General features: G+C 42.1%; 1 protein-coding gene across 1 annotated transcript in view; it reads right to left on the bottom strand.

The window, feature by feature from the left end:
• SYT16 (synaptotagmin XVI) overlaps window positions 1-13,758 on the bottom strand; it is a 41,958-nt gene that overhangs the window by 18,478 nt on the left and 9,722 nt on the right. Inside the window, exon 2 of the mRNA XM_010000680.1 lies at window positions 818-1,074. Coding sequence (XP_009998982.1) covers window positions 818-1,074 — 257 coding nt within the window. The remainder of the gene's footprint in view (window positions 1-817; window positions 1,075-13,758) is intronic.

A 13,758-nucleotide genomic window follows, 5' to 3' on the forward strand; every position in this document is an offset into this window, starting at 1 on the left:
TTCCTGCTGCTGGAAAACAGTCTCTTTTAACTCAGGCAAATGATATGACCTTTGTGCTGTTCTTTTGATACAACTATGCAGGCTGACATTTTTTCAGAAATTTAATCTTGTGGTAAAATAATAATGAAAAGCAACACATCAGAAAGATTATAAGAGAAAAGATGGATGCTAAATCGTCAGGTGTTTGCAGTGCCTTCAAATCTGTAAGGTTTCCTTGAGACTTCAAAATAAAGGTACAGAACTAAGGGAAAGCAGAGATGCTCTCAGACTCTCCCTCCTTCCCTGGATGGATGCCTGCTACCCATGGGGACCAGAGTGATGGTCACTTACCCAAGTCATGGGCCACCCCACCAGTTGCCTCCAGCTTTCCAGATGCTTCCCACTGTCTAAGCCATAGAAACCACTTGGAAAAGGAGGTGCAGATCTGACCCAGTGACCATACACCATGTCCCTAGACACACACCCCACACACAGAGCCTGTAACAAAGTCCTGAGCAATTGCTAAATGATAGCAAATGCTGTCAGGCAGCATTTGGCTTCATTGAAGCCATAAAATGGCTTCAATTTCAGTTCAAAGATTGCAGTCAGGAATCAAGCAACAAAACAGCTTCTCTGAATGAGTGTTGGTAGCAAGAGGTGAAACATGAAAAAGAGGAAACACACAGAGAGAGGTGTATGTTCATGCACGCGGGAGTACCATTATCTTGTGCTGTGCTGCTGATCATTTTCTCACTTCATTTCTTCCCCAACATTTTTTGGGCCCCAATATCCTTCAAAAGCTTACACCATGTATAAAAAAAATGACAATTCACCATACCTCAGGGCTCCAAGCTGATGAGCTGTCAGTAGCATCATTTACTTCCAATCCCTGGTTGGTAAATGGTGTCTCCGTTTCCAAACATCCATCCATGGCTTGCTGGCTAATGCCATCAACAATGCTGGGCTCCATCCTGGGCCCTTTACACTGCCCAGCTCCCCTGCTTTCAATTGTTGTTCTTGAATCAACAGATACATGGTCATCTTCACGACAGAATAGGTTGTCTTGGTAACTCAGTTGGCTTAGTCCATCCAGATCTAACAATTTTCAGCAAGAAAATAATTTCAGAGGGATTACAATAAATTCCTCCCACTCTACCTCCAAAAACATACACTTCTCTCTTTTAATTTTTTTCCCCCTCATCTCCAGTGTGTGCAAGAGTTTCTACTTCTGGATGCTGCAGCACTGAACTGATAAAATATCAAATCCTGGATAAATCAGCATTTGATGGAGTGGATATGGCTGCTAGTCACCCCATTCTGAACTGTGACCATTTGCCTTTACTTGAAGAAGTCAACCACCAAATGCAATTACCAGTGGAGCATTTGGGATATTAGAGTGCCTTGGGGCTGCTTTGTGGCCCCAAAGCAATCACTTCCAAGAAAACACAGGTCAGACAAATTATAGAAAAGCACAACAAAGGTCTGATCAACAGGTATCAGCAATTTCTGCCTGTGCATGAGGAGAAGGAGGGAAGGACAGGAGTTAGCACTGCCCTCGAGGGGATAGTGCTGGTGAGGAAAGGAGCTTCAGAGAGATAACAGAGTGCCACCATAACCTTGTCACCCATCCCTGGGAGCTTGGGTGCACATGAACAGCCACACAAGCCAACGAGGAATCTCCAAATTTGGGCTAAATTTGGACTAAATTGTCCAAGGGCAACTGAGAAGAGATGTGCTCTTCAGTTTTCTGCCTGTTTTTATTAGTTTTAATTTGTCTGATCCTACACACTTACACCATGGGTTAAAGTAAGGTTCAAAATAAAGGTACAGAACTAAGAATAAACTAATCTTCTCTAGGTCAGACCACAGATTCTTTCTCTGCAGCACTGAAGTCTCTATTTTGAACACAGAGCATTTGCTCTACTTGAAGGCATCAGTGAGAGCTCTCTGGGCAGAGTGACACAGATAATTACATGTGCAGGAACACAGAGGAAAATATCACGATTTGGCCTTGAATATCTTCTGCAAGCACTTTCAGAAGAAAACAGGGACCTCTGTCCTCCTAATTTATCCAATGCTAGGCCTTTCTTGAGGAAGACAAAGAGTTGGATTCTGCCTCCATCGCTTTCAAATAAGCAAGGAGCAGTTGCAGTGAAAGAAAACAAGTTGTGCTTCCAGACAGCTGATGACAGTAATGAAAACAGAATTACTTCCTTTGCAAACACAGCTATTGGGGGTTTAAAGCTTTCCCAGAATGGTTATAATTGGAAGGGATCTCTGGAGGTCATTTTGTTCACATCCTCCTGTCCAAGCAGAGCCACCTGCTTGTTTGTTCTCAAGCAGGTCATTACTATAGAACCATTATTTTTTTCAAATTTGGCCTCCAACCCAAATCCTTTTAAAATAGTATTGATTCCTGTACTTAAGAGATAACGATTAGTTTGTTTTGGGTTGCTAGAATCAATGCTTTCATTCCCCACCTGATAAATGAGAGAGGGAACCTGGTGACATCTGACATGAAGGAGGCTGTGGTACTCAACAAATTTTTGCCTCAGTTTTCACCAGCAATTGCTCATCCTACATCTTTCACTTCCCTTGTTGTCGGACCTGAGTCAAACGGTGACATCCCTGAATCTCAATGCAGGGACTGGAGGAATGAAGTCCCACCGATCATCAAAAGATCACATTTGAGATCCTCTGAGAGACCTGAACATATGTGTGTCCATGGGATCTTTTAAGATGCATTCCAGGGCCCTGAGGGAACTAGCTGATGTAGTTGCTAAGCTGCTCTCCATCACACTTGAAAAGTCATGGCAGTCAGGCAAACCCCCGGTGACCAGAAAAAGGGGAACTCCACACATTTTTTAAAAGGGTAGAAAGGAGGATCCTGGACACTGCTAATCAGTCAGTCTCACCTCTGTGCCCAGTAAGATCATGGAATATATCTTCCTGGAAGATGTGTAAAGGCTTACAGATGACAGGAAGGTGATGAGATACAGTCAATATGGCTTCACAAAGGGCAAACCCTGCCTGCCTAATCTGGTGGCTGCCTACAATGAAGTGGCCACATTGGTGGATAAGGGAAGAGGAACAGATGTGTGGGAAACTGTTCTTCTTTCCCAATGCCTCTGTGACAGCATCGGCTCGCAACATCATGTCATCTAACTTAACTTCTGTAAGGCCTATGACATGGCCCCACAGAACATCCTTGTCTCTAAATTAGACAGATACAGATTTGATGGATAGTCTTATCTGATGGATGAGGAGTTCACTGCAATGCCTCATACAAAGTGTTGCAGTTAGTGGCTCAACGTCCAAATGGAAATCAGTAAAAAGTGGAGTCCCTCTGGGGTCCATCTTGGGACCAGTACTGTTCAATATCTTTACTAAGGACCTAGACAGTGGAATTGAGAGACTCCTCAGCAAGTTTACAGATTATATCAGGCTGAGCAGTGCAGTTGAAACACTTCAGAGAAGGGATGTCATCCAGAGGGACTCTGACAGGCTTGACAAGTGCCCAATGTCACTGACATGAAGTTCAACAAGACCAAGCACAAGGTTCTGCACATGGGTCAGGACAAACCCCAATATCAGTACAGACCAGAAGTTGAATTGTTTGAGAGAAGCTCTGCAGAGATGGACCTGGGGATACTTGTGAATTAAAAACTGGATATGAGCAAGCAATATGTGACTACAGCCCAGAAAGCCAACTGTATCCTGGACTGCATCAAAAGAACCACTGTCAGGAGGTCAAGGTGATTCTCCTCCTCTACTTCCCTTCAGTGAGAACCCACCCGGAATGCTGTGTCCAGTTCTGGGGTCTCCAACACAAGAAAGACATGGACCTGTTAGAGCAGGTCCAAAGGAGGGCCACGAAAATGCTCAAAGTGCTGGAACATCTCTCCTATGAAGAAAGGTACAGAGAGTTCAAATTATTCTACCTGGAAAAGAGAAGGTGTCAGGAAGACCTTTTGGCTGCTTTTCAATACTTAAAGGGCACTTATAAGAAAGATGGAGAGAGACTTTACAAGGGAGTGTAGTGATAAGGGCAAGGGGTAATAGTTTTAAAATAGGAGTGGGTAGATTTAGATTTGATATAAGGAAGAAATTCTTTACTGGTGGCAAGACTCAGGAACAGGTTGCCCATAATAGTTGTGTTCATAGAAGCTGGAAGTGCTCAAAGGCAGATTGGATAGATCTTTTAACAACCTTGTCTAGTGAGTGTCCCTGTCCATGGTAGAGGGGCTGGACTAGATGATCTTTAAAGGTCCCTTCCAACCCAAGCCATTCTGTGATTCTCTACACATACCCTCTGTCTAGAACAAACAGCCCAAATCTTTCTGAATACGAGAAATTCTAGGTTTGGCCTTAGCAGAAAATGTGCTGTTTCTGATTCATACCTGCTCTACAAAAACAACCAAATCAAACCAAACCAACAAACAAAACCACAAGGAGAATGGGGACTGTACTCAGGAAACATTTCCTGGAGGTGTGCAGAAGTCCTTGCCCCTTTCTTTGGCTCTTTTAATTTAACAGCTCAGACACAAGGAGAATAACTTTATCCCCATTCTTCAGCTATGAATGGTCTCACATTCTCCCTCCCACTAAAATGCTTCAAGCATGGGCACTTCAAAAGAGAAGTCTGAGAGCACCCCACAGCTTTGAAATTATGGTCCTCTTCTGAGAGTGGCAGATGGTCCTTCAGGAGGAAAGAGGAATCCAAATTCAGACCTCTCAAATTCCAGGTGAGTGCTCTTCTCCATTCTGAAATGTAAAACCTACCTCTTCTCCTCTCCATCTAGCAGACCTAGACCTGAAACTAAGAGCCCTCATTGTTTCACCTCTGCCCTGAGCTGAAACTCTTGAGTGAGGGTAGAAAGTAACTTGATTTTTTTGCCATTACTCCCATTCTTCTCTACAAACTCTGAAAACAGAAAGGAGTAAACATAAGAACATAAGCAAGAAAAAAAACAAACAAACAGAAATTCCACAAATTTACTGAGACTGAATGGGTACAGGAGCTCCTTAGGGCATTTAATTAGCAAGCCAATGTCTAATACACATTTTAAACAGTGGGTCATCCATCAAAGCACACACCACACAGCAGGCTTTCAGAATAAAATGCTACTGTAGTAAGAAATTATCCTCACACAATTGTCTTGTGGTTTTGACTCCTGCTGGGATAATATCTAGATCAATAATAGAGGAATTTTCAAAAATGACATTAAAACCATAAAAAGCTGTTCATAACAAGAGAACTCCAGAAATATATTAATAGAGTAAGCTATCTCTCCAAGATTCAGGCACAAAATTAATGTGTTAGGAAAGCAAATGTAACATTCAGGGAAAGGAAGGGAAAAGGTGATTCACCAAAACCATTTAGTGGAACAGTCTGGCTTTTTCTTTAAAATTAAAGTAGTTTGGTAGGAGATAATCACTTATAAATACCAGTATTAGAGGATCATTACAGGTAATAGCCCAACTATACAGAGTAGAACAACTACACCTCTTCAATTACATCCGTTCTAACATTGTATTCAGCAAAAAAATGGTCAAAACAGAAGTTCTCCATGTAAAGGAAAAGGTCAGAACAGTAAAGTGCCTGTAATTTACCTGAGACGTCTTTAAGGAAGAAATGTCAACTGTCTTATGAATACTTGATATGAATAAACAGCACAGCATCAGGGATATATGTTGAGACAGCATTATCTAACTATCTGAACTTTAATTAGCCAAGAGTCCCTGCAGAGCAATAGCAGCCAATTCTGAAATGAAGGGCAGACAGCACTGCACACCAACAGAATGCTCTTTTTTTTCAGTCCTATGCCCAACTTTTCCCTGTTGTGTCATGCATAATCACCAGCCAAGAAGGACAAAAGGGGAATACTGGGGAATGGAAATCACCAACAAATCAGGAAAGTCTGTATTTAAGGAGGGAGAACTGGCTGTGAAATAGCTGTGACTATTGCCAGATAAAAGGATGAGCATCACCTCTGAACAGGTACTGGATGTGGCAGTATCTCTGTAATGATACAAGGAAACCTCAACACATCAGACACTGAAAATCAGTGCAGTCCCCTCTCACGTTGGCAGGTAAAAAGCCTGGTTAACCTACATTTCTTCTTTTCAATGATTCATAATCCATTCTATGAAGTGTTGCAATGTGCTCAAGAATGTCCTAAGACATCAGTTCCTAAAACACACTGCCAAAGTTAAAAGATGGAGCCTAGTAGATCTTGCTAAATTAAGGCTACATAGTTCATTGACCAGCAAGAAACACTGAGATGAAGAGTTTTATGTGTGCCTGTTTCCTCTGCTAATCGAGAGGATGTTTGTTCTGTGCTTTGCTCTGTGCTTTTACAAGAAAAAGAATCTCCTGTCTTTGTGATTTCCCAAGATGAAAAAAATTTGATCCCTTCTTCTAGGCTGTATATAATCACATGCTGCACACTAAGAAATTATCTAAATAAGGTGCAGAGGAGGAAAGTATTTCAGTATGGGTCCAGGTACTTCTGGACTTGAAATACTCCCACCTACTAGGAGTGATTTTCAAACCTCTCTCCCAGAAAGACAGTAAAAGCAGCAGAGATATGAGTTAGTGGAACTGAGGCATATTTGCCCTCAAACAGCAGTAATCCTCTTGCTTGGGCCTTTCTCCAGCCCCAGTTCCAACCCCAGCACCACGTGCTGCTTTGCACTGAACCAAACCAGAAGCAGGGAGACTCAGCAGTGCTTCTGCCCCTGGTTATTTTGAGATTAGCCATCAAAAAGTGCTAAAAAACTTCCTAGAACAGCTTCAAAAGAACAAAACTGTTATCTAATTACAATAAATCTAAACAAAAATGGCTTGTAAATTTTAGGGGTTAAAGAGAAGAAGGATCCTAAATTTCAAGTGACATTACGCAATCAGGCCAAGATTGTTTAATTTACCACATGCTGGGTAATAGCCTGAGAAGACTCCATGTTTCCAGAACTAAAATAGTCTCTTTATTAACAGGGTGATTTGCAGAGAGGCTGTGGGCAGAGCTGGTATTCAAACCATTCAGCTCCCCAGAGCATCCTCCAAACACTTCCTTCCTACAGTGTGCACTCTTCTTGCCAAGCTCTATTGAGGTTGCTACAAAGATTTTTAACAGGTGAAAAGTTATAGCTAGACAAGTCCAAAGTGCAGACTGTCATGACATTGATAACAGAACCAGAGGGTCAAGCAAAATCTCATGGAAGAACATGATGTGAGAAGACTTTGCTGTATGTCAAGGCTGAGTGGGAGAGAAGCTATTCAGGGCTCTGTGAGATGCTCAGCTTCCCTGGGTGCCTAAGTTTGTTACAGGAATCTGATTCTGTAAGAAAAGAAAACTACCAGATGTATGAGCAAAAGTTCTCTTTATAGAAGACAAGAACAGAAGTCTCAGGCAGAATCTAAAGAAGGTCTGAACGTGCTGTGATCTCAGTCTGGACTTTTGAAAGATCCTTCACTACTCCCACCCAGAAAAGTCCTGGGCACCTGCTCAGCTGAGTGTTTGATGCATCGTTGGGGACAATGATGGCTTTACACACACAAACCTTTCTGTGTTTTGTGATCATGGCACCAACTGGGCCCAAAATGGACTCTCCCACATACGGAGTTCTGGGATCAGCAACTGGCAGGTAAAAGGGGGTGAGGTTACTTACAATTTACCCCAACCACTCAGCTTTTCTACCAAATAAATGTCTCATACTGAGAGCCAGGGGTGTGTGTAACTATGGCTGTACACCCAGTAACAGCAGCTCTACATGGCTCAGAAGCCTTTCTGGATTTGAAGGAGACCTGACATAACCAAGGATTAATTCACAGGCATTTGTTGGTACCAGTCTTGAGCTTAATGAGGAAGGGGGCAGAGAACTGAGCATCTTAGTGCAAGCAGGCTTCGACACCTCGCTTCATTGAGTTTCTGAACAGCTGTTTAAAAAATATTAATTACTATTACCTCTGAATAGAAAAGTAAGAGCAACTCTGTACTATCTTGTGTCAGAAGGAGAGTTCTATGAAGAGCCATATCTTGAAATGATCCCTCTAATCAGAAAGTGCATCAAAATCAAGCAATTGTATTTCAGAATTAAAACATTCTATAAAACAAAGGGCACTTTCACAGCTCTTCCCTCTAATGAACTCCTCCAGATTTTAGAATGTGTTCAGACCAATTTTCTAAGTAGCTACATTTTTAAATGTATTTCATCTCTGTTTGTATAAAAAAGTCATTACATTAGTCCATAGAAGATCATAAAAGTCTTCCTTTCCCTGCTATAAATTTTCAGTTTCTGTCATTGCCTGACATTTGGCGTATGCACTGGCAAATGATACAGCATAATTCATTCACTATTCACCTTGTGTTTGTAAAGCTGTTACAAAAGCAGACATTCAACTAAAAGGTTTGCTAAGAAATTACTGAAGTGGCACAGACCAAAAATAATTAGAACTAAGTCCTGCAGTCTCTTTAGTCCTGCAAAACTGGCAATAAAATCCATTAAAATCCTTGTGGATTTGCAGCCAGAATGCAAAAGCCATATACAGTTAATGGGAAGAGCTCCACGGACTTCAGCAGGGCTTCAATCCAGACTCTTCCCTCTGTTTTAGAAGTAAGCTGCAGCTAACCAATACAGAAAACAAGTTCAGTAAGAGAGAAAGATTCAGGACTTGTTCTTCACAATGTAAGAGCCTCTCCATGTTGAGGCTAGAGATCTTGAAGACTACAGCTTCTTCAACCCTATTTCATGCAAATGGTACCTTTGCATTCAGATACTTCTGTACTGTACTCATGACTGGAGAGTGAATGGCTGAATTTGGGTCTACGCTCCAGGGTTGCTGGTGGTGTAGAAAACTTTGTGAGCATGACACAGAGATCTCAGACTGCTTAGTCACCTTATAATTGCTGCATGAAGATGCTGTCTGTTCTTCACCGTGCCTGTAACTCCTCACTGGGAGGAAAACACAACTAAGGCTTTAGACAGTCAGCTGCCCTTGGACGAGAAGCCAGATGACACGGCACACTTCTAACTCTCAGATGGACCTTCTGGGGACAAAAAAGAGGGCCAAGGGTTTGGAGAATTAACTTGAGAATCACCTGCTTCACCCTCTGGAAAGCCTGTGCATGTCATATTGCATCAGCAACATTTATTAGTCCTTGCCCAACTCTGCAAGCTACCCATTTTTTTTTATTTTTTTTTAAAATGAAGATACTAAACAGAACAGAACACGAAGTAAGACACAACACATAGAGAATCATTTGTAAAATCATTAGCATGTGCAGAGGCAAAGTAGTAAGCAAAGGACTTGAAAATATAGTCACGCTTCCATTCCCCTTCAGCTTCTGCTAAGGAGGAGAGAGAACGTCTTCTGTAGAGAAAAAGCAGCTCAGACATAGCCTGCACGTGGCTAATAGGCACTGCTGGCTCCATCTGCCAGCAGCAGAGGAACTTGGGAGACCAATGTAAATTGTAACCTTTAAAAGTGAAGATACACATTTGAGCGCATCCCTGTGAGTGCCCTTCCCCTCCTGCTACCAACACGTGCTTGGAATACGAGACTGCACCTCATCAGCGTGTAAATATCCACCAGATGGGGGAAGGAGGGTTCAACACAGACTATATATACTTGGCCTTGCTCTGTCGGGATGCAAACACCGAGGCATTTTGCTGATCTCCCTGCCATCAGCAACAAGGCAGCACAACAGCAGGATGTTTTGACCCTCCAGCATGGGCAGAGAAGGGAGCAGTGGGACGGAGAGCAGAGGGTGTGTACGTGCATCCTTGTGTACCCTCATGTGAACAAGCCCAGCTGGCAAGTGTGGTCAGTCTGCTGCTGGCTTGGGAGCATGAAACCTGTGATATGGTTGCCAAGACTCACTTTGATAATTGCTATGGTGAACCCAAGCAGCTGAACAAATGAGCACTGCAGACAAAGGGGTGGAAGGCAGCAGTCTCAGGGACAGTGGTTTGGGAGCGAAAACACCTTTTCTCACATCAAATCTCAAATCAACTGGCTACAGGTGGGAAACCTGTACCTGAAGAGGGCCTACAAGAAAGCTGGGGATGGACTTTTTACGAAGGCATATAGTGATAGGATGAGGGGTAATGGCTTTTAACTGGAAGAGGGTAGATTTAGATTAGATATGAGGAATAATTTATTCACTATGAGGATGGTGTGACAAAGGAACAGGTTGCCCAGAGAAGTTATAGCTGCCCCAGCCCTGGAGGTGTTCCATGCCAGGCAGGATGGGGCTTGGAACAACCTGGTCTAGTGGGAGGTGTCCCTGCCTGTGCCCGGGGGTTGCAACTAGATGATCTTTAAGGACCATTCCAGTCCAAATCATTCTGTGATATGGATTGATATGATATGAACCTGATCCTGATTTTACACACTGTGTTAGGTTGACTGAAAATCTGCAGTATAAGCTTAATGACAACTGCTATCTCTGCTCCTTAAAGTCACCTACTGCTGCATAAAAGATGGCACTCAACTCCTTGGACATAGAGGACAGAGCAAGGAAGCTGGCAGTATGGAAGCAAACTGCTTCTCCCACCACCAGTCCAGCAGAAGCTGGCTTCTTCCCATGCCACCATGCTGGTACATTTGACCCTCTGGTCTGATTTGCCAAAGTTTGGCAATAAACCCGCTGTCCCTTCCAGAAAATTGCTCTCAACTATGAGGAAGAAGCTAACTGTTTCTATTGTGATGAAAATAAAAAAGGTGTTTGACATTAGTTTGTAAATGGTCAGAGACCAGCTGTCCTAAAAATGGGTTATTTTCAAGCAAGGTGTAAAAAAAGGATATTTTTTTTTTTTTTTAATAAAAAACTCCTAGGGCCTAAACGTGCTACCATCTACTCAAATAATCAAAACACATAAAACTAAACCAACTGTGTTGTCAGTTTACTACCTGCAGCTCATGCAACTTTGACAAGATTAATCGAGATGCTCAGCAAATGCTGCTAAGTTCTATTTATGTGTGTACATCTTTGGGGTATTTATGATTAAAAAATGAAAATTATTCCAGCATAAACAAAATTCCACTTTTCACTCAAACAGCTTGCCAAAAATTCTGAGTGAAGTACCATCTTTAGTAATTAAGCCATATCATTCACTATTTTCTAAAATAATGGTAACATTTAAAACCTGGGTCCACGGGCACGAGGCTGTACAGTTAGATAAATGTGCATTAGTGTAGTGTACAATACTTGTTATTGGAAGAAATTTTGCAGAGGCCACATGGATGCAGGACTCCTGGAGCACCCCCTGGGGTGACCTGCACGCAACTCCTTGCAGAACAGAGCAGAGCCTTTTCTTTAGGACAGAAAGAGGAGGGGGAAGAGATAGAGGGGAGATGGAGTTTAGCCTGGTTTGATATATTATTGGCCTCCCGAGTTTGACTTTCAGCTTTACAAATCCCCAAAGCGTGACTGCGTCACTTGTTATGACACTGGATGCTACTTCTTACGAGCATTTGGAAGCACATGGGCTAATTAAAAGGTGGCACTGGGGAATCTGTAGCAAATGCTGGGTATGTCTGCTGCTGAATCTCTGCCTGAGCAGCAGACAGCTCCATGTCAACTTAACATCACTGTGTTAATAAAACTAACTTTACCCAGGGAATAGAAAAACACTCAGTCTTCAAATATACAAGTGTCCTGATTAGGAAAGGACAAGGGGAAACATTTTCTCTATCACCATGGTAACTTAAATAAAGGACCCCCTGATTACAAACTAAATTCTGGAAAGATAATGAATACATATTGAGAACTGCAGATGTTGTGCAGCACATACATATTTCTAGAAACTTCAACTCAATTACTCCTATGCAGTATCTGTTTTACAAGTCAGCTTCCCACCACTCATAAGGGGGCATGTGGGATTTTTTTTCCCCCCCAGAGGAGATAGTGGAGGAGGAAGGAGGGTGACCTCTTTTCCTGGCAAGGTATTTCAAACTGCCAGTATTAATTCAGAAATTTCAAACACCTAATTAGTTACAAAGTTAGCTCACAGGCATCCAAATACAGTCAGTTAAAATGCATGAAATAAATAATTCAAGCATTCTCTGCAGTATTACCAAGTATAAAGAATAATTTCTCATTCGCTCAAAGCCTCTCCAGGAAAAAAAAATTACAGAATAAAATACATTGTGTAGGTGTAAAATATAGATGTACTGCATCCTGTCTGCTTGCATGTTAAAGGAAAACAAAAACAACAAACAACAGTCATTTTGGGTGAACAATGAAAAATTTGCAAATGCTAAATTTCTGCTTCCCTATACATTTAATGCTGCCCTTGTGTGTCCACTTTCTTCTTAAAGATTTTCTGCTTTACAGGAGTCAGAGAGAGTTTCAGTGGGAGCATCATGAAGCCCTGAAGGAAGCAGAAGTACTATAAAAAAAAAAATTTGTTTGATCATCTAACCAAAGACAATATCAGTACATCTATGCATAATGCAGATACTCTGAGGATCCCAGAAGCTCCCTGTGCCCTGTTCTTTGGTAATATAGAAGCACTAACATAGGCCTGGCCTTAAAATTTTCATGAACAGGGTGACACAGAGAAATAGAGATCTGCAACAGCTCCTAACTCAGCAAAACCCAGAACAGCACACAGAAAGAAAAAGAGCTTTTATTTTGGAAAGCTGAGGAGGCCTGCTGCAACAATGGGTGTTAAAGGTTCTCAGAAAGAAAAGGGGGACCATTTTTTAAAGGGAATGTTTAGCAACATACATGAAGTTGCTACTACCAGTTTCCATGCTCTGATTACAGCTCTGATTTGCAGTGTCTTCAATCTGGAGTCACCATCTTGCTCTTGCTGTCAACCATTTGAACTAAAAGTTCAAATGAAAGTACAAAATAACACAACTACCTGATTGAAGGGTTGGATGAGGGAGGTGAGTGCTGCATGCCTTCCTCTATGCTCAAAACTATTTGGAGAACCAATCCAATTATCAAAAAACCTGCTTTTTGTAAAACCAGAAACAAAATCCAAAAGATCCACCTAGACCTCAAATTTACTTAAAGTGAGGCAGGATGAGCTGTGACACAGTAAACCCATATTTCTATATGTGCCATTATGGACATAAAGAACTGTGCACATGACTGCACCATTTACCAACACCAACTGGTCATCTACTAACAAACAGGGCAACCTTCACCTGGGCTTCCTCCTTGCACCCAGACCCATGCGGTTTTGTCCCTTTCTGGTAGGTCTGCCAACCAGGGAGTCACTTAATGCTCTGTGGTAAACATAAGGTTCAACTCTTTTTTGGTGATTGGCAAGTGACACCATCCTGCTTTTGCAACACATCAGAGTCCACCTCCTCACCTCTCCTCACCCCTTGACCAAACCAACCATGAATTTTCCCAGGTGAACACACTTGAGTGCTTGTGTGAGATGCAGGCAGAAAGAAACACAACTTAGCAGCTTTCATACCAGGGGACATTTCCAACAAAAAGAAAAAACAATAATGAAAAGGCAAAAAAAAAAGTCAGAGAGCAATCAGAAACAGGTCATTGTTTGGCTCTGACCATCCACTACCTCCACAGTTGAACAATGCAGCAGCCAGAGCAATAAAGTCCAATTCTGCACACGGCTGTACAAAGAAATAGAGAACTACTACCCACAGGAAACAGCATGAAAATCAACATCTTTTCTTTGCTGTAGGGTTTTTTCCTACTCCCAAATTTATATTTTCAAAACAGGAACATGGGATTCAAACTGACTCTCACTTTGCTGCCTAAGATTCTTCCACAACTAAAGGAAATGGCA

This window comes from Chaetura pelagica, unplaced genomic scaffold, assembly GCF_000747805.2.
Source record: "Chaetura pelagica isolate M959 unplaced genomic scaffold, ChaPel_1.0 scaffold36, whole genome shotgun sequence".
In the NCBI taxonomy this organism is placed as follows: Eukaryota; Metazoa; Chordata; class Aves; order Apodiformes; family Apodidae; genus Chaetura; species Chaetura pelagica.